General features: G+C 40.4%; 1 protein-coding gene across 1 annotated transcript in view; it reads right to left on the minus strand.

Annotated features, from left to right (window-relative positions):
* Positions 1-650: 650 nt before the first annotated feature.
* VEGFD (vascular endothelial growth factor D) overlaps positions 651-20,805 on the minus strand; it is a 31,784-nt gene continuing 11,629 nt past the window's right edge. The window contains exons 2-7 of the mRNA XM_009565570.2: positions 13,632-13,842; positions 9,317-9,507; positions 7,018-7,169; positions 5,609-5,706; positions 3,066-3,261; positions 651-1,316 (exon numbers count right to left, since the gene is read on the minus strand). Coding sequence (XP_009563865.1) covers positions 1,190-1,316; positions 3,066-3,261; positions 5,609-5,706; positions 7,018-7,169; positions 9,317-9,507; positions 13,632-13,842 — 975 coding nt within the window. The 3' untranslated portion in view covers positions 651-1,189. The remainder of the gene's footprint in view (positions 1,317-3,065; positions 3,262-5,608; positions 5,707-7,017; positions 7,170-9,316; positions 9,508-13,631; positions 13,843-20,805) is intronic.

The following is a 20,805-nucleotide window of genomic DNA, read 5'->3' on the forward strand; positions in this document are numbered from 1 at the left end:
TGAAAAAGCCATTTTCTTTCTCCTGTGTTGTTTCAAGCTTTCGGTCTCTATAGCAGTTGTTTCATTTGCTCTATTCCCTTCACTCACAGTACAGTGTAGAACTGGAGAATTCAATAAAGGGGGAAAAAATTATTCAGTCATCAAGCCTATCACTTCCAGTTCAAGGTTATTGCTCACAGTGTTTTCTTTGGACTGGCTTAGTACAGACTTCAGTGGCTTAGAAAATAATGTTGTACTTGTAGTTGGTAACACACTGTTACTTAGGCCTCACAACGGTGAAAGGAATTTCAGTGCGGAGGAGATATTTTCATAGCATGGCAAGCTAAAAGGAAAACCATCTTTTAGTGAACCTTGCCTTTCCAAAAATCACTGAAGAGTTAGTTCTAGTGTGGCTGTTATTCCCTTAGGGAGATAAACACACCACACCAGGAACAAATAAATCACGCGTGGTTGTTGGGCAGACATGGGAAAAATTATTCTTCTTTACTTAAACTATTGGATCGAATGACCTTGTTTCGACCTGGGTTTGGGCAGAAGCCAGTCCCAGTGAGACAAACATAAGAAGGCTGTACTTGATATGGCTTTGGGGTTTTGCTTGTTTTCTTTTTGTTGGGCAGAAATTAGAAAAAACAGAGAAAAATCAAAATCACTCGAATAACTGCCGCATTTATTTTCTTATATACACTTAAATATGGCACTTCTGACAGTAGTTGTACAATAAACTCCAAATGATAATCAAAGCTGGACAGTAGATCAAATAACTCAGTGCTGAACCTATTAGAAGCCAAATACTGTACACTGAATCTCTGAAGAAAGTTTCACCCAGGAGCTGCATTAACTAAGGTTTTGGAGGCTAAGATTATCTAGTCTCAATTTCTGAAACACTGTCTGGTGACTGTGGCTCTTTCACCAATATGCCAGCTTCATCTTCCATAGCGTGACATTGAGCTGGCAATTTCAACTCCTTCTTCCACACAGCCAGCAATTCATCTGGTTTTGTTACCTTGTAGAGAACAATTACCAGTCCCAGAGGATTCACCTGCAGTTAATGATTACTCTTATAAATAAATGCAGACTGGATTCATTCTTCTGCTACTAATGTGGAAGATGTTCATGTTTACTATTGTTTGAAAGTCAGTGACAGCTACTTTGCAAAGCAGTGGGTTTTCAGAGAATAGCAGGAGTTCATTCATGGAGTTTCCCTGCTTTGAGACCCATGAGAACCTCTCTTTTCCTTCTGACAACGACAATGCCTGGGACACGTTGGTTTTGCAGTTGGGCATGTTCTGGGTTGGGATGGGCATTTTTCCTCACAGCTGTTTGATAAAAGAGAAAAAAGGAAAAAAATAAAAACATTGTAATATAGCAAATCCTCACTGTCACAGTCATCAACTTTTCCATCTCTGAACTCTGCAATGTGCTCTAGACAACATCTGGGAAAATGTCGACACCCTAAAACACAAGGACACTGCTGCCTAACAGTTCTTGCCTACAGCAACATGTCTTCTTCTTGTCCATTTGTCCGTTGTCATGACTTAAGTAATGCATAAAATCCTGTGTCCAAATTACAGTAATTTCTAGAAGCCAAACTCATGAGGACAAATGATTGCATTCATCCCTTCCCACCTGTCTGAAACACATTGACCAAGTCTCTCATACTCACTTTCAGCTCTGCTGATTCTATTTTTATGCTTGTCAACTATTCTATGCTTGTCTGTATTTTCAAAGCTGAACACAAAGGTGCAAAGGTTACTTCTTCCACAGCTTCTTCTCCATGAATGAACCAGTGAAGTCTGTGACAATAGACCTTATGGGTGACCATTTAGTGAACTGCAGTTATGCGAAGGTACCCAGGCAAACTGGATGCTTACCATCCTTAGATAAGCTTTCAGACAGAGCTCCTGCATGCATCTGGATCTCTACATGTAGCCAAGGCTTTCTGAGATGGAAATTTTTAAAATAAACTAATGCATGAAAAAGGACTATTTTATAAGGGTATTTTCTGTCAAAATTTTGAAAGAGAAACCTCAAAATTAGTTACTGAAAAGGAATAATCGTTGAATCATAGAATCACTAGGTTGGAAAATACCTTTGAGAACATCAAGCCCACCTCTACCTGTCCACTACTAAATCATATCCCTAAGTACTTCATTTACCTGTCTTTTAAATATCTTCACGGATGGTGACTCAACCACCTCCCTGGGCAGCCTCTGCCAGTGCTTGGTAACCCCTTCAGTTAAGAAATTTTTCCTTATGTCTAATCTGAACCTGCCCTGGTGCAGCTTGATTTCATTCCCTCTTGTGCTATCATCACTTGGGAGAAGAGAACAACACCCGCCTCTGTGCAACCTCGTCTCAGGTAGTTGTAGAGAGCAATAAGGTCTCCCCCCAGCCTCCTGTTTTCCAGGGTAGACAACCCAGTTCCCTCAGCTGCTCCTCATAAGACTTGTTCTCCAGCCCTTTGGGGAAATGAGTGGAGTACAATAGCCCCAGAACAATTTTCCAGGTTCACAGTGGACTCGGAGCTGAATCAGTGATTTTGGATGTGGACAAAATTGCATTAGCCCTAGAAAATCACTTGCTATGAGAATAAACTGAATAATGAATGAACTGTATGGTGCGGGTGCCAACTTAGGGAGGTTTGTTGCTATACATCCAGGAGTCTGCATTCAGCCATGATAGAGAACACAGGATAGGTTCTACCTACTTACAAATGCAAGACTGTATCTCACTGTAAACTCCAAGTCACACAGCTACTTCAGTTGCTGCACAGTTTTAACCATCATTCCATTAAGATTCGGGGGGGGGGGGAAATAATAAATATTGGTAATTGAATAGCATCCTTGTCCAAATTTCTTTAAATTGTTTTAATTAAATACACCTTAAACAGCTCCTGTGGAGCAAAGTATTGCAGATATCATCTCTATTGTTATTATTGTCCTAATTGCAACAAGTTCTTATAACTGGGGCGGACCTTCTAGGTAATTCAACACTTGCACTTCCAGCATCTACACAAGCTAACTCACTTCCTGTGGCACAGACACTGAATGACAAAGAGCACTTACCTGCAGGTTTCAGCATGAAATATCTTGTATTTTAGAGCACAGCTCTCCTGGTTCTCCCTACACAAATAGCAGCTGCAGTTCTCTTTACTTTGAAAGAAATTTGTGGGACACTTCTGTCTACAGACACATTCACAATTTTCTTCATCAAATTCCATATGTTGTCCACACATAGCCAGTTCAGCAAGAGGAGGGAGTTCTGCAATAACACGTGCATCTTTTAGTGGTAAGCTTTACATGTCTAATCGTGCTTTTGAAGAGACTAACTCTTTCTTTGTAATCATTAGGACTCATACATGTACTCCCTGATAGATTATAGTCTTCAGATTTGCTGTTGTAACTTACAGTGCAGAAAAGGACTTGAGAGGATTTGGTTTATTATTTAATTTACTCTTATACTGCTCTTTCCTGTGGGTTGGTTGAAAACTGCATAAAATATTGGCTGTATATTAAAAGAAGACAGTGTTAGGTTTTGGAATTCACAAATCATCACTGGACAGCAGGTTTTAAAAAGACAATGTCAAAACTGATTTAGTCTGTATCTGACAAAAATCTTCATCCACACAAACTGTCATACTCCCTCCCTCAATGTGCTTAACTGTCCATGTACTGCAGAAATTTTGCAAAAATAACACTATGTCTAGTGAGGTGCAAGTTGGTTCAGTGCTTCAATAAGGAGAATATGCACATTTGTTAGTTATGCACACTCGATAGTTAAAGATAGAAGATAATACTTTACTTCAGAAACAAAGCCCCAGTCAGTTGCACACACTGTCTAAAATCTCATCTATTTTCCTTCAAAACACACATCTGGAGTACAATATGAGACTAATCCTAGGAAAAAAGCATCATATTTTGTGAAAGCTTTATTAAAATGCTAGCAGCACATCCCCAGTTAGAGGTCATGGCATATAATGTGTCATTGGGAAGGTAATTTCCTGTAGTTTTACAATTAGCTCTTGGATTTAACCTATGGAATGTAACCTGCATCTGTGACCTCTGCAGCCTGAGCTCTGATCTCAGTGACCAGAAAAGGATTGCACTTTACTTGAAAGAAACCTTCATTATTATTTACTTAATGCTGGAAAACCAATATCCAGACAGAATAAAACCTGAGTCCTATTGGAAGGGAAGAAGGAATCTGCCCCACATTCTTGGAAGACAAATCTCTTCCTTGGGATGATAAAGCTTGGCATGCGTGAAGTGGTGTAGAGTGGTTTGGCCTCACTTTGTTTCAACCACAAAGACAGATTTTAAGTTATTTTGTCCCAGCCACGGCCAAACACAATGTACTTCAGAGACTAATATTTTATCTGAGAAAATATTGAGTCTATGTCAACAAGAGCTATGATTCAAAAAGCCACGGATTTTAATGCTCCAAGCTGACCTTACAAAAGGCTAAGAGTTAAGAGGACTCTGGCTATTCACAGGCCTTTGAACTTACTCTGAAATACAGAGTACTAATCCTTTCTTGAATGAAAAATTTAACTTGAGCTTAACTACCCAACATGATGGTTAAATGATCTGATTCAGAGTGAGAACAGATCCTACAGAAAGCAATATGCAACTGATCTCTTGCTTATTAGCATTAGGAGATTGTGATCAACAGACCAGTTTATGAGATTATTTAGGGTTTTTTTACTTGCTAGTCTAGGCATTGCTTGCCAGCTTGCTTTTATTGATGCCTTGGATGATTTATTCTCTTGTAGGTTAAGCCACAGAGGCAAGGCTTTCTTCTGTGCTATGATAACCTTATTTTGACAAGTACCATTGACTGAGAACAACAGGTTTTCAAAAAACTTATAGAGGGCTCGGAGAAATGTTCATTTCTCTTAATGCTTACTGCTAGTAAGTATATTTAGACTTACACAGTTACTCCTCAGAGTATTTCCTGCAAATTTCTTTGACAGATTAAAGTTTTCCAGGAAAAGCAGAGGGAGAAGGGAAGTAGTGTATGCTTCTGAGTATGCTTCTGTAGTGCACACTCCTGAGTATGGATGGCATATCAGTTTGAAAGCTTCCTAAATACCTTAATATTATCATAAGAAGTAGTGAAATATTTTGAAAGGTCATATATAGTTTTGCATTGACAACAGCTAATACACAGAACTGATTTTGCCTGTTTTATTCTTGATTAAGTTTGTTATTAAGAATTTTCCATGCTAAAGGTTCAGCCCCTTCCACATGCCATATATTCCAGGGCATAATTTTTCCTACCGTTAAAATTTTCCCTAATGCCCATCATACAATTTAAGGCTTATGTAAAAGAAAAAAAAATATTCTGGGTGCTTACCCCACTAACAGTTTTTAATACGTTCCTATTTCCAATTCATATTGCTAATATAGAACGAGTAAAACATCCAAGCGAAAAACATGAAATGGGGATAAGCACATACAAGTGTTTGTTGTTAGTTGAGTTTCTACACCATAAGCCAAGTCTGCCAAAACTATAGCTCTATTGATGAAAAAATGGGGCAAAACCAAAATGAAACACAAGCGGCCTCGAGATAGCAAGCAAAAATGTCCACTTGTCATTTCATCATTACCTTCTCGTCTGTTGGGGTGCTGTACATCTACAACACATTCACATTTGTCACTATCCCAGATCCATCCATTATGGCAATGTTTGTTGGTAAAGGGGCATCTAGAAGAAAAAAAACAATTGAGACAGGAAGTAAAGCAAAAAAGGTTGGAGTATCATTGTAGTCATTTGGCAAAATGAACCTGCTAGTATGCTGGATCTGTCACTTGTATTGTGTGAAGGTACAGCATCTGCGTGCATTTCTACTGCAAATAGAAAACCTTGAAACTGGATAGTTTGCTGATAAGGCTAAGCTGTCTGGCTCCCAGCAACTAGAAGCAGGTACAGCACATATTTCAGTTTACATCCTTAGGGAACAGCTACAGTTTCGTAGATCCACTTTTCCATAAACCAGCTCTATCCTATCCAGGCTAGTCTTTGTCTTACAGTATTCATCCCATGTAACTGTATTCAATTTTGCCATGCTGCCAGAAAGTGCAGCTACAGTTTAAATTTATCCATGCTTAAGGTTGTACAGTGGAGTGTGTTTTCAGGGTAAGAGGGGACTGTTTGACTTTTAAGGCACTTGGCTCTGCAAAGGGAACTCACAAACTGGAAGAAGGCTGAGGTTCTTCTGGCTTTGCATCGAAAGTGGATTCATAGTGGCTAGCAGGCTGAGTGAGGGCTGGAGGGGCTTTGCTGAAATGCCACCTCTCCGCCAGCCCAGATGTCTAACTAAAGCACAGTTATGGAGGCAAGCCTACGAGCTAACCTCAAATGAGTCACTCAAATTGGCTGTGCTTCTAAAGTCATTGTAAAATTAATATAGCCTGTTCACTTCAGGACTACAGGTATTTTATACCATGTTTTGGTGTTAAATGTGAGCCAGATTTCTCACATCCAATCTTCCTCCAGCCAATGAGCCTGACAGACACAAGCCAGGACTGAAAGTGTAAAACCACCGTTCACAGCCCTCATGACCCAACGTTCAATGAGGCATGGCAGAGGGCTTTAGCTTGAGCCCAGCACTCTGTGTATCCTGGCTAAATAATGTGCAAGCAGGGCTGCTAGTATCAGGTTGAAAAAGTCTATGCACAAATACCCAAACATCTCCAGTGGATCATATGGTTAATATGTGCACTTCGAGTCCCTGACTCAGAATCCTGCTGAAGTGCCTAGCCCACTGCTGGTTGGATTCTGGTATCCATTCACTTCTAATTTGGTGGCCCATTCAACCATTCACACCATTCTGGTGTCCATTTACCAGATTTAGTTGAAGCTTTCTAATTCTAAGTGATAATCAAGTTACTTGGAAAAACTGTTGGGACAACAGAAAGTGAAGGGGCCATTTTAATGACCATACACCTGAACAAAATAATTTTCACACTTTGGACTGCACAATATATGTAGAAGTTTATAACTGAGGGAACTTACCCATCTTCTTCTTCCGAGTACTGGACAGATCTTCGTATGATGGTGTACTGATGACGTGGGGTATTTGACAGACACTTACAGCCTGTGTGATTGGCAATTTTGATTGGCACGGGCTCAGGAACACTTGTCAAGGGAACTGAGATCTCAAAAAGCTAAGAGGGTGAAATAACATTTATGTTTCAATTTCCATTCTACAGTCAATATATTGAGTTTTAAATTAAAACCTCTTCTCTTTTGCCGCAATTTTCCCCAGCCTTGCTCTTTTCTAGAGATAGTTACCATAGGTATAAATGAATGAGTGGGCACTGAATGTTTTGAAGAGTAAGCAATGCCCATGAAGTTGCCAAAATGCTGGTCTCAGTGCTGTATTACTAGCTATTAAACACCCAAGATAATTCAAAATTATTTACAAACACGCTCAAAAAAATCATCTGGATGTTAGGGCCAAATGGAAAAGGTTTGAAAGCTTTGTTCTGAATTATATCATTGATTGAACCTCAGCAACTCGTGGAGATAGCTATTTAGCTGTTCTAGTGTATAGTAAAAGCCTGCATCTTTAGAGGCCTGACTTTAACCCCCACTGCCTTCTCAGAGAGGGAAGAAACAGGAGTAAATAGAAGAGAGTTCATTCCGCTTCAGCCAGGTTCCTGTGGGGCATGGTCCTGGAAACATCTCTCTCTTGACTATAGCAGAAGCCTAAGGAACCGAGCAGCCCACCTTCAGTGCATCCAAATTATATAGAGTGATCGCTGAGATCTATATAATCGCCATGTGGGAGCCCTGTTTCCTTCAGTAGCTACATGCAGGAGCTGTTGAAGTGATGTACACCCCCTCTGCCCGACCCAAGCCTACTTCCTTCCCATGGAAACCAAAGTATAGGGTACATCTTCATCTGCCAGCATGTCTTGGCTTAATGCTGCATCCACACTCAGAGGCTGAGAAGTATTACTAAACTGAGCTTAACTTTAGGTGCCATAGTGTCTAACTTTAGGTGGTATGAATATCCTTCAGTGGATATTTTACACCAAGAGAAAAAAAAAAAAACAACCAAACAATCTCTCTCTAATATGGGAGTAATTCCATTCATTTTAGAGGAGTAAATCTGGACTGATGGCAGTAGATCCAGGCATGGAATTTAGCTGGGGGCTTTTGAGGGAATCTTTGTTTTGAAGGATGCTAAAGGAATGTTATACTCTGCAAAATTGCATTTTTCAACAAGCTTATGAACTGCTGCTCCAAAAACACATAAATAAATAAATACTTTTTAGCCTGACCTAGCTCCCTGAGCTGATCGGATGTCTTTTGTGTGTGGCCAACAGCTCATAACAGCTTTCTCCTTCTGGTGTGGGATGAAAGCAATTAATGAACATTGACGCAAGAAAGATGGGCCCTGATTTATTTTACTCCAGCTATATTCCAGTACAACCAGACACAGTGGAATTACATTCCAACAAGCCTAAAACAAATACAGAAGTGAATTGGACCTTCTCCCCATGAGGAGCTCTATTTTCTTTTTAAAAATCTGCCCTTGATCTTTGTTCTAATTTAAAGAAAAGCCTTTTCCATAACTAGAATTTAATATATTACTCCAAGTCAAAAGGTTTTAGCAACTATAAGCAGGGATAAACATGGTGAAGATTAATCAAGGGGCACTAGACTCCTGTGCACAAGACTCCCTTTATACTCACTTTTTGGCACTGGTTATTAAAATTCAAATATTTGTCACCTGTTGCACTTAAGCAGTAGTTGGCTACTGGTGTAAGACTTTCTTTTCCAAAGTGACTTGCGATTTGGGATTGAGAGCATCTGTCCTCTCCTGTTACAAATGTCCCCTTTTTAGGCTCTCAAACCTGCATATCCAAAATTATTAAGCAGCCTTTTGGCACCAATGACAATTCTGAAAATGCAGCTCCTGGAATCCTGACCTCACGCAACAAGGTTTCCCAGAGTCTTTTTTAAATTTTTCATGCAGAGGACTCCATGGGCCAATACTCTCAAAAAGTCCCAGTTCCAAGTGACAGTACATTAATGAAAGATTAAACTCTTCAACGTTCTGAGAGTCTGCAGTCACTTTCGCAGGGACTGACTTTCCATCTCTATGCATATAGACCCATTTTTAATAATGCAACATGAATGTAAAATGTTATTGCAAATGCCTTCATTCACTCCACATGGACAAAAATTAATTCTTCTGTTTGTTATGATAATGCAGACAGGATCTCAGAAACCAAATATCCTCTTTCCCCTGCTTTCTTGGAGAACAAGGGAGAAAAGAAAGCAGATTAATAACCTCATTTACCGTTTTTGACACATAGGTTGTACTTGTATTCATGCAGCTCAGACTCTCTTCATTGCAGCAGCCTCCACATCTGAACACGTTTACGCAGGGAGGCTTGAAAAATTTGTTGGTTGTTGTACCCAGCTCCTTGGCAACTTCCACGCAGGTTTCCCTTGGCACACATTGCGTCTTTTGCCATTCCTCATCTATGACTGGAGAAAACACCATTTTTATGAGCAATCATGGCAAAGTTAAACCTCTGATTAGTGAGGCAGAAGCATTATATAAATAAAAATGAAGTGCTGGCGAGCTATTTGCACTTACTTGGATCTGTTTGCACTTACGTGGATCAATCTAAGGACCAGAGACGGTCTGAGTGCAAAGTTGTCCCAGTAACTTACACCAGCTGCACTGGCAGGGAGGTTGTTGCATTTATACGCCTTTAGTTTTCAATATGGATGACCAAAATCTCCATTAATTCCAGTGAGTTAAGTAGAGCTGTGTGGATTTTCCCTAGCAGAGAGTCAGCTTCACAGCCTCTGTCTGACAAAGCTGGCCCACACCCTGTTCTCCTTTTCTCCAGGGTAGACCTCCTCATTGTCATTTTATCCTGTCTTCACATGTACCCCACTGTGGACGCAGCAGAGGCTGGGCCTGACTGCAAAAGCACAGTAATGATTAACAGATTCTGGTCAGAGGGTATTAATACTCCCATTGGACGCCAGCCAGAGAGCACCATTTCCAAAATGTCTAATGAAATCCAAGACAAATACTCTTATACCTCAGCACCCTCAGGGGGTTTGAGTTCAAATAAGAGTAATACAAATTCAAACATGATTTATCTATTCAAAACACTGTAACATCTTTAAAATACTGAATTGTTGTCAACTAGTGATTTATTTTAGACTGATCTGTCAAATTCTGACTGTGAGAAGGAATAATGCTTTAACTGAATGAACCACAGGAAGAAAGCAGTGACATTTATGTAATAGTATCTCAAGTCTTGTTAAGAGATGTCCTTGCTTAATTTGGCTTTTGCTTATCTGATTCAGATTATGGAATTTCTCAAGAGTCATCAATGCTTATGCTTTAAGTCTTTCTTAAAATTTTGAGGAACATTTTTCCGGTCTGCCTCCCCCCAGCAGGCTTCTTAAAGATCAAAAGCAACTTCTATACTGTTAAGAAAATTGCTCTCTCTTCCAATGCAGTCCACCTCCCTATGATTGTGCAAGCAGCATAGACACAGGGAAGCTCTGAAAAATAATCACGAAGGCTTTTAGTCTAGATGGTATACTTTGTTATCGAATGAGCATTTATTGCTCCCTTTCTTACTTGGCTTTCCTTTTATTACGTTTTTTTAACTGACCATGCATAATTAAATCAGATAGTTTATTCCTGCAAAGTCCATCACCGGGATTCACTCCACTTTTCAGCAATGTGAAAATTACAAGAAATAAGAGCTTGGGGTCCAGATTATGATTTTACAGCATAAATTAAGAGAAAAATCACTAAAATAAATAGATTTTTTTTAGAGTAATGTTATTCTATCAAAGCAGCAATCCAATCCTGGCCCTTAAAATAGAAAATAAAGTTCTTGCCAGACTCATGAAGGTATGTGCGTGTAATCACTTCAGATGTCACTTGAATGAATGTAAGAGGCAATGACCTTTCCAATGGCATACGGACTCACTTTATTAACCACTTCTTTAGCAGAAGAGTTGTTGTAGGAAGAGGTGGTCAAAGAAGTAGGTGTCACAGTTTGTTGAGAAGCACCATGGTCATCCTCTTTTCCATAAGCAAGTGCAGGACATCCACTGAGAAATTTGGCACCAATACAGACCACAGCTTGAGAGCGCTGCAGTCCTAGATGAGCTGAGCTGCTTACGGGAGGCTGTGGTTTGATGGGGTGACATGAGCTTTTAGTGGATTCATAGTTAAGGCTCTAAAAAGGAAGAGTAAAGTCCTGAATTTGTGCTGCTGGTGTTTGGGGTGCTGTTGAAGATAGTCTAGCAGTTAAACAATGAGAAGTCCTGACCCACCCTTCTCATCAAAATGCTTTATTAAAATAAAACAGATGCCCTATGAAAAAAGATCAATGCTTAATGACTGGAAAGGGTGTGGGAAAGAAATACATGTTTATACCTTGAACATATTAAGATATTAGAACAAAAAGAGTTTCTGTCCTGGGATAATTCCAATTTGGATAGAAGAACGGAGAAGCTGACCCAATAGGCTTCTTTTAACTTAAACCTCAATGGCTTGACTTTGAATGAGAAAGCTGACATCTGTGTCTAGAGTCACACTTTTAAAGGAAAGGTGGGAAACAATTTAATAGCTACAACCTAACAGCTGTTCCAGGCATTTATAAGAAAACTATATATGTATGACTGCAGACATCTGGCTTTATTACCTGAACAGTTACATTATTCTGCCACTGAAAAAAGTCCATTGCAATATGCAATGTCTCAGTAATCCTTGACAACCTCATCTGCTGTCTGGCTGATGTGATGAAAGAAATATTTTGTATTTTTTTTTTGAAACGGTAGTGTTCACTAAATGAATAGCAGTGAATAGAGAATTACATCACTTGACACTGTGGAAAAGGTCTTGGGGGTGCTGATTGATGAGAAGCTTGAAATGAGCTGGCGATGTGTGTTCACAGCCTAGAAGGCCAATCGTATCGTGGACTGCATCAAAAGAAGCGTGCCCAGCAGGTCGAGGGAGGTGTTTCTCCCCCTCTGCTCTCGTGAGACCCCATCTGGAGCGTTGTGTCGAGTTCTGGAATCTCCAGCAGAAGAAGGATATGGAACTGTTGGAATGGGTCAGAGGAAGACCATGAAGGTGATGAGAGGGCTGGAGCACCTCTGCTGAGAGAGTTGGAGTTGTTCAGCCTGGATAAGAGAAGACTCTGAGGAGACCTTATAGCAGCTTTCCAGTACTTAAATGGGGTTACAGGAAAGCCAAGGAGTGACTTTTTAAAAGGGTACATAGTGACAGGATGAGGGGAAATGGCTTTAAATTGGAGGGAGGAAGATTTACATTAGACATTAGGAAGAAAATCTTCACAATGAGGGTGGTGAGGCACTGGCACAGGTTGTGCAGATAAATTGTGAATACCCCATCCCTGGAGGTGTTCAAGGACAATTTGGACGAGGCTTTGAGCAGCCAGGTCTGGTGTGAGGTGTCCCTGCCTATGGCAGGGGGATTGAAACTGGATGATCTTTAAGGTCCCTTCCAATCCAAACAATTCCCTGTTTCTGTGACACATCTAATAACAACTCTATGGACGTCTAAACTTATAAAGGTGAGCAAACAAAATGTGTACCATTAATTGTTCTTCTCATGTATGTTGGATTATTTTTTTTCTGCGCAAAATTTCTCTGTGGAGTTTAAAACCATGCCTGTCACGTGAAACCTCTTTTCAGACTGGCACTCATCTGCATTTCTGTGTTGTGGCTCAGAGAAGCTAATTAAGGCCTTTGTTCAGCCGTAATTTAGCTGAATAATGGTGAGCAAATGTGGCTGTGGTTATTGTAAAAGTGATGTTGGAACAGGATCAGCAATATCTATTTTCCCAAAAGGGAAGTGATACAATTCTATCACTTCAGGATACAGACTGAACATAAAAGAGTGGCTCTGTCTGTACTTTGTTAGGCTACATCGTGGGTTTGCTCTAGGATGTCCATTTGCTGGACCAAAGTATAGTAACTGATCCTTTACTTTACATCAATGAACATATAATGCCTCTTGATACTCTCACCTACAAGAAACAGTATTCATTTTCACTCCAAGTGAGAGAATAGATTGTGATTGCCTGCATTCAAGTGTTTGCTGGTTCTTTCAAGATCTACTTCTTTCCTGAGAGACTTCCTCAACTAGATTGGGATTGGGGCCTCCTCCCTCTGTGATACCTACCCAGACACTGCTGCTGATACAGTGCCTTATCTCAGAGCACACCAAATGAAGAAAAGGACTTCTGTGCCTGCAGGAAAGCTCATTTTTTCTGCCTGCAAGTAAATTCTGAAATTTAGCCCAGTGCTGCTGGCCAGCCCCTCAACAAGTCATTCCAACCTGTTTTTTGTACATTGTTTCTGTGGACTGACAAATCCATACATAACACATCGTCCCCGTGGAGAATATGCAGAGAACAATAAGCCTGATTTGACCACAAAAGAGGGAGGCAGACTAAGGCTCTTGCCTGACAGTTTTTTCATACAAAATAATTTTCCATGGATGCCCTGTTTTTTTCCATTATGGGTGTTTTCTGGGAAATCCCTGTATTTAACTCATTACTGGTTAAGAATCAGTGGTCCTAAAGCTGCAAACCTGCACTTACCTTTCAGCGTATCAATATCATAGAAAGCAGCAGCAAATCTGGTGGAGCGATGTGATGCAGAACGAGAATCTAAATTGGCCAAACTTTTGAGTTTTAGCCTGCATTTCCACAGCTTCCAGTCTTCAGAGTGAGTGATGCGAAGCAGCTCTTCCAGGCTGGATGCTCTCCTGATCTGCTGTTCTGACCGCTCCAATGCTGACAGAGATGTCCTCTGGAAGGGAAGGGGGAAGTCAGACAGCCAGTATCTTCACAGCCTGCCCCCAGTAAAGCACATGATGCATTTGTACTAAAAGGCTGCATGTTACCGAGGACATCTGAGAATACCTGGGAAACAGGAGCATGCAGAGGTGTTCCAGGCTTTGACAGTTCCCAGCACCAGACCTATCTGCAAATTTTTTTACCATATCAGTTGGGAAGGGGAGATGCCAACTTCCTCACCCTCTCCATCACGGCCACTACAGCTATTTGACCATTGGAGAAGAATGTACTCCTCATATCCCAGCTTGCCAGAAAACCTGGCAGACAGCAGTCATATCACCGCTATGATTGAACTGGCCAGCCATGCCAGCATGAGTCCCGGGTTACCCCTACAGATAACCCTAATGAGTTCAGCTGCTGAGCACAACCCATGTGCCTTTGCAGCAAACCACCTCAGGTGCCAAAACTCTGGTGCCAACCATGAGATACCACTGTGGGGACAGATGATAAAGCTGGAAGCTGCCCTCAGTATGAGGCCCCATCCATGCAGTGGGTAAACACAATGTTCAACATCCTGCAAAGGGCAGCATGCATCTGCCATTTGCCATCCCGACTACCATTTGGGTAAAGCCCAAGTCAGCTAAAGTGGCCTCTATCCATCATCAACAGTGCGGCTGTGCAGCAGCATTAACACAGTGATTGCATTTTCCACCTGGATGACATATGTGACCGTTCTCCACACCCACGGGAGAATAATCCCCACAAAGATCTACCCCAACAGTCTAAAGTTGTTATTCACTTAAAACATACCAATTTAATAGAAACTTAATATTGCACAGCACCCTGTAACAATACTGGTTTCTTTGGCTGCTGCTTTCCGACATCTGTGTTTATGCCTTTATCAAGGCATTGAGTATTTATTTCCACTGACTCACCAAATCTGCTGAAAACTATTGCCTCCAACCCAAGTAAAAGGTTATCTTTGTAAATGGCTGTGTGGTGCTGGGCTGGTGCTCTCAGTGACTCTCTGGTCGTACAGTTGACTGTACTTTTTGACTAGCAAATAAATGAGTACACCCCCAGCTCTCATAAATAAAAAGCTGGTCCTTAAAGGCAAGGCAGAAATATAGGAAAATGGAGATGAGTTGTGTAGAAATCTTCAGTCTGAACTGGTAGCAAGCAAGTGCTTTGTATAGGACAGTGGAAGGGATGGGGTTAAGGGTCATCTATAAGAGGAACATTTTTAGATGAGATCTGAAACCCAGGCATCTGCTTTTTGTTATTAAAACATCTGTGGCATTCATTTTGCAATGATACAGATGTTAGCCTGTACATACAGGCCAAGTTCATTTTTGGGTAATTACCTTTCACTGACATAAAATCCCCTGTGTAGTTAACTCAGAATAACTTATTTGTTCTTCTTTTATGCCCATGCAGAACATTATACTGTGCTTCAGCAAGCTGCCATGTTTCACTATAGAGATGGCTGGTTTTCCTAGGTGAAAAACCTGTGTGTTGAAAACTGGAAAGCCCATCTCAATACTCATGGATAAATAGGACAGAAAAAATGTAAATACTTAGCACCAGTGACTGAATTTCAGGGTAGTTTTATAAATAAGCCACCCAAAATTTTGCTGATCTAGGAAAGCTGAAATTCAGCTTGAGGTCAATGCATCAAGACTCATTTGTTCTAAGAACTGTGGTTCATATTCACTCCCATTCACTAACTGTCTCCTTGATCCAACAAAACATGCAAGTATAAGACCAGAGCTCATGTGGTAATGGTACCAGAGATATTAAAAGTGAACTTTATTAACCATTGACAAGACTTTTTTTTCTCTCTTTACAGCAAAAAGATATTCTATCATCTGTATCTGCATCCAGGACTTCTGAACTAGAATTACAGCGAACCTGTAAAATGAGATGACAGTACCCTGTAAATTTGAAGACAGATCCCCGCAATTCTTGTAAGGATCAGTAGTTTGGGACTAGTTTTTCCATTTCTTTTACTGAAATATCAAGAGGTTTTATTAATAATTATTACATGAGCAAACTAATTTTTAAACCTAAGATCAAAGAGAATAGAAAAGGTATACATACCTTCTTATAGTAAGAAAAGATCTCTGGGCTTATCTAAAGTAAGAATTTGCAGTGCCTTAAGGATTCTTGTAGTTTTAAAGTTTTTATATAGAAAGAGGAACAAGTAATAGAAGTCATTTCTATACCTCAGAAATGCATCTCCAATAGAAACTGAAACGTGGCAATTATAAAAATGTACCTCGATGTTGATGCATTGTAGTGGTGTTGACAAAGCCTGCCTATGTATACAGGTTGTTGCTCTTCTTTTTTTACTGTTTTTCATATGTTGGAAACGGGAAGAGTGCGGCCAAAGGAAATGGAAGGAGCAGCGCTTATTACAGAATTCCCTGGACAGTCATTAGACATGTATCCTAATCAACTAAATCACAATTAGTCAGAATTCACAGAGTCCTTGGAACTGCATTACTGCTTCTCGGTCAGCTCCAGCCCTGCTCAATGTTGCCTGAACTATTCAACCCTGAAGTGAATCTGTTGCCTCTACTCTTTCCATATTTCCTAACACCTTATTCAACTCCACAGTTTGATGGGATTGCCTGTTGCACACCAACACAATGCCAGAATAATTGTCTTCCTTCTTATATTTGACTTCTTCCCTGAGGGAACAGATTTTAAAGCTGATTTTATATTGTCTTCTCAGAAATCCCTGTCCATTAGAGAATTTCCTGCCGGCCTTTCCCATAACAACAACAGCACTGAGATAAAGTGCAGGCTCTCCCTCTGAGCACTGCTGACACTAGGCAAGATGTTGAGCAGAAGGCACTTATAGATTTTTAGGGAGGGCTGAATCCCAGGTGGTTGTAACCTTTTACAATATGTGCATCTTTTTTGTCTGTGAGCTAGTCACTCTCAGCTCTTTCAATAGCCAAGACAGAGAAATATACCACTTCCAGAGCATCTTTCATTTGAAACTGCCTTGAAAGTCTTCCTGCCAGTTGCCCAGCAAGACTGGGATCACCAGATGACAAGAGGTTTTTTGTGATGGATGTTTGGTGAAACAACTGTCACTGTAGCTATCTAGGGTAAAAAACATCTGAATAGAAGCATGTAATTTTGTTCTAAACTACCTAAGTGGCGTAACGAAAACAGCAAATACCACCTTATATGTCAGTCTTGACTCCTTTGAGACTAGTACAGTGTTCTCACCTAATTCATTCTTTTACATATCTGCTTGAGCACAAACAGAGTGTTCAGCATCTAGATAGATATCCCTCATCTTTATACACTTTAACCACAGAGCTAGCCATCCACAACTTAAAAGCATTCAAAATCAAAAGCTTAAAAAATTAAAAGAACATGTAGGGTACATCAGCCACACTAGCAAAGCACAGCCCTGGGGCTTTGAATGGCACAAACTAAACTGCTTCCATTAGGCACTCTCTTGCTGTGGCACAACAGCACTGATTATCGTGTGGTCACGAAATCTTTCCAAAGCATTCATTTCCGGTCATCCTGGTTTGAGAAGAACAACATCAAATGAAAACACAGAACCTTTTATGGTCTCAGATAACACCATAGATAACATGCTGTGGGGCTGCCAGCACCACACAGATGTGAAGACTTCTTTCCTGTACTGCAGTTTAAATTCAAGCCCTCTTTATATATAGACAAACATACTCTGGTAGACTGAAAAGCCCCACCTAGAGCAGGGCAGCTTTGTACAGAAAGATGAATAAATGTTTTAAAATGTACAGCTGGGGGAAGGTATTAGGTTAATAGTGTCCCAAACCTGCCCCTCACATAATGATTAGGAACTTCATACCCTCTCAGTGACACTGAGTGAACAACAGTTAAAATCAGCATTTCAACAGGAAGGGAGCTCCCCACTCAGCCACAGAGCAGGAGGAAGCAAAGAGAGTTCAAACCTCCACTGACATTTTTGGGACATCCAGCCAAAGTAGGAACAGAGAGGGGAAAAGAGGAGGGATCCAAGGGAGGAATAGAGCCACCTCCTGTCTTTTCCTCCTAACTGTAGTCATCTGCATCATGCAATTTCCTACTTTTCAGATAGAGCTACCTCCCTTTTAAGGCTTTCTTTGACCATTAGAGTCCATCCTTCCAGGTTCCATCCTCATTCTCCACTCTGCTCTCATAATTTTCTACCGCTTGGATCCCACTGTGCTTTCATGTTGTTTATTTTTACTGATTTCCTTATATTCCACCAGGTACGAGTATGATGACACCTACTTCAGGCAGAGCTGTTCAGACTCTGGGTACAAAGGAACATTGATTTTTCTCTCCGTCATTCCCTCACCCCACCTCCCTTAGGTTGGCCCAGATTTTAGTAGTCAACTGGGGTTAGCCATCACCACCATGGTAGCTATTGGTTCTAATGGCTGCAACCTAGATGTGGAGCAAGATTTTGATGTATTTGGTGTGGTTCAGATAGGTAGCAAAGTTATAATCTCTGGCCCCAGAAAGCTTAAAATATACATTAAGGCTTGAAAGAGAAAGTAAAGAAGGAGCCATTGGCAAAAGGCCACAGCAATGTCCTTTACGTGGTCCCAAAATGAACAAATTACCTGTGGAGCCATATCACTGGAAAACTACCCATAAATGTACACCTTATAGTCAACCAAATACATGATGCTATAGCCTACAAGAAATGTTTGTGTAGAACTCATCAACAACAAATATCAAATAGCATCTTTAAGTAGTTCATTCTTATCTCTCCAGGTAACTGCTGCTCTTAATGTCATTTTTTCTAAGTATCTTATCTAAAAATGGATCCCATACCCAGAGATAAAAATCAGATTCATATTAAAATGAAGTTGCATGATTTTCGTAACACTGGCCTGTTGTGTTGTAAAACTGTTCTTCAGCTTAAAGAAGAATATCTATTTTCCTCTAGCTGAGCAATGAGCAACATCATTGACATCAGGAAATGATAAAGTGGGTGAGCATTGTGATTTTTGGATAATTACAACTTTTGTCCTTCCAAAAGAAACCATAATGGCCTATCTATCTTCTTCCTTGCAATCTCAGATGCCAGAAAAATCCTGAAAGTATTTAGCATTTGAAAGGAACAAGAGAAAAAACAGTCATACATTCTGTGGCCTTTCCCACCTTGGGCACTGTCTTAAATCAGACACTGAGTTCATTACTCTATTGATTCATGCTACCCATTTGACTTATGTATCGTATCATACAGAGGCATAATCCCACACATAGTCTGCACTGTTCAAACTGGGTTCTTTCTTGAGAATTAATATTGAAAATCTACTATCAGATGCTGCAGCCTAGCAGCTTGCACTTGACAAGCTTCTAGGTTTCTTGCTTTAGAAAAAACACCCTGCCCCTTCCAAACTGATGTCTGAGTGAGTCAGCAGAACCCACACTGGCAGAACCCATTTTTTTTCTCATGTGCCACTCTTTTCAATCTGGCACAGATGGTCTTTGCATTAATACTGTGTTTCAGGATCTCCTGGAGGAATTTTGAACAACAAAGGTGTGTAGCATATGATAGTAAAAGAAAGGCCTACTAAAGTTCTATAGTTGAGGACCTACAGCACAAACACATATCTGAGATCTAAATTTAGTTCTTTTCAAGTTCATCAGTAAATATCAACATTTTAATTTAAGAAAACAGATCCATGATGGATAATATTTTGCGTGCATGAGAAAGCAAAAATAGAGGTTGATCGGAATCTGTATTTTGCTCAAGCACACCCACAGACCAAAGAAAGATATCCTGAAAGCTTAAATGGATGACTACTTCCCTTAAGCCCCAGCCTTGCAGTACTTATCCACAGTGGGTCATAAACCTCTGCTTAAAGTTAAACACGTGTAAGAGCTCCTCTGAAAAGGAATGTTTTTCTAAGTTAGGGTCACAGATATTATTGTGGCAAGTGCTGCATAAATACAAATGGAAATCTTCAACATTATCACTGAGTCTGGGGCCAGGACAAATGATTAAGGAACCTTTCAATAACCTTACACTGTTTTATGATCCATTCTCTCAGCAGTTAAGCAATAAAAAGAAGGTAACAGCTTTATCTTGCCAGGGAAAGCACACTGTAGCTGCACACCACATAGCGATGGTTCTCTTAATGTAAATTTATTACAAATATGGCCAAACAGGTTTAAGCTAAATTCAGATTAAATCTGTCAAAATTAACCGATCTGAGGGAAAAGGTTCATCACAAAGTGAGGGCACTTGAACATCAGCAAAGAGTACTGGCAGCACGCAAGGACATTTTTAACCTTCATGTTGGTGTTGTGTGCGCTTAATGCAGCAGTAACATCTGCATTCACTTTAAGAGAAGCTGTGTAGAAGACAAAGGTGACCGAAGTCATGCTCAATTGAGAGCAGTCAACTAAGATGAAATCCCTTCTCCTTATCCAAAGCGTGAGCATTTTTGACAGACAGCAGTCAATTTTTCTTCTGTACACAAATGACAAACAACCAGGAAGTACAAAGTCCGAAGGACCAGGGACTGGCTGAAGTTCGGCACTGGCAGCTGCCTGGACAAAGGAAAGCACTTCATTTTCAGCTCCAAAGACATTGGGTAGCTTCCCAGTCATGTTGTAGCTCATAGCACACAGATTGTGAGCTGATATGGCCAGGGAACTGCAAGGGAGTTCCTGTGGAATGGTCTCATTCTCTCTTGAAAGGAAAACAGGGCAACTCCTGCCATTGTGAGGCCAACACAAAAACCTACGTGGTGTGTGAAGGTCTTATGTTTGACCATTTTCCTTGTGCAGATGACACGCTTGTGTGGAGTAGTAATAGGAACTCCTAACTGCAGTAATAGGAACTCCTTTTGATGATTTTCATCACTATTAGCTGTATTTTTAACATTATTGTGGCTAGGAGTATAGATTCAGGTACAAACACAAAATAAAGACACAATCTCTTAACCTTGTGTCTGCAATCAAA

Source organism: Cuculus canorus, chromosome 1 (assembly GCF_017976375.1).
Source record: "Cuculus canorus isolate bCucCan1 chromosome 1, bCucCan1.pri, whole genome shotgun sequence".
NCBI classification, from domain to species: domain Eukaryota; kingdom Metazoa; phylum Chordata; class Aves; order Cuculiformes; family Cuculidae; genus Cuculus; species Cuculus canorus.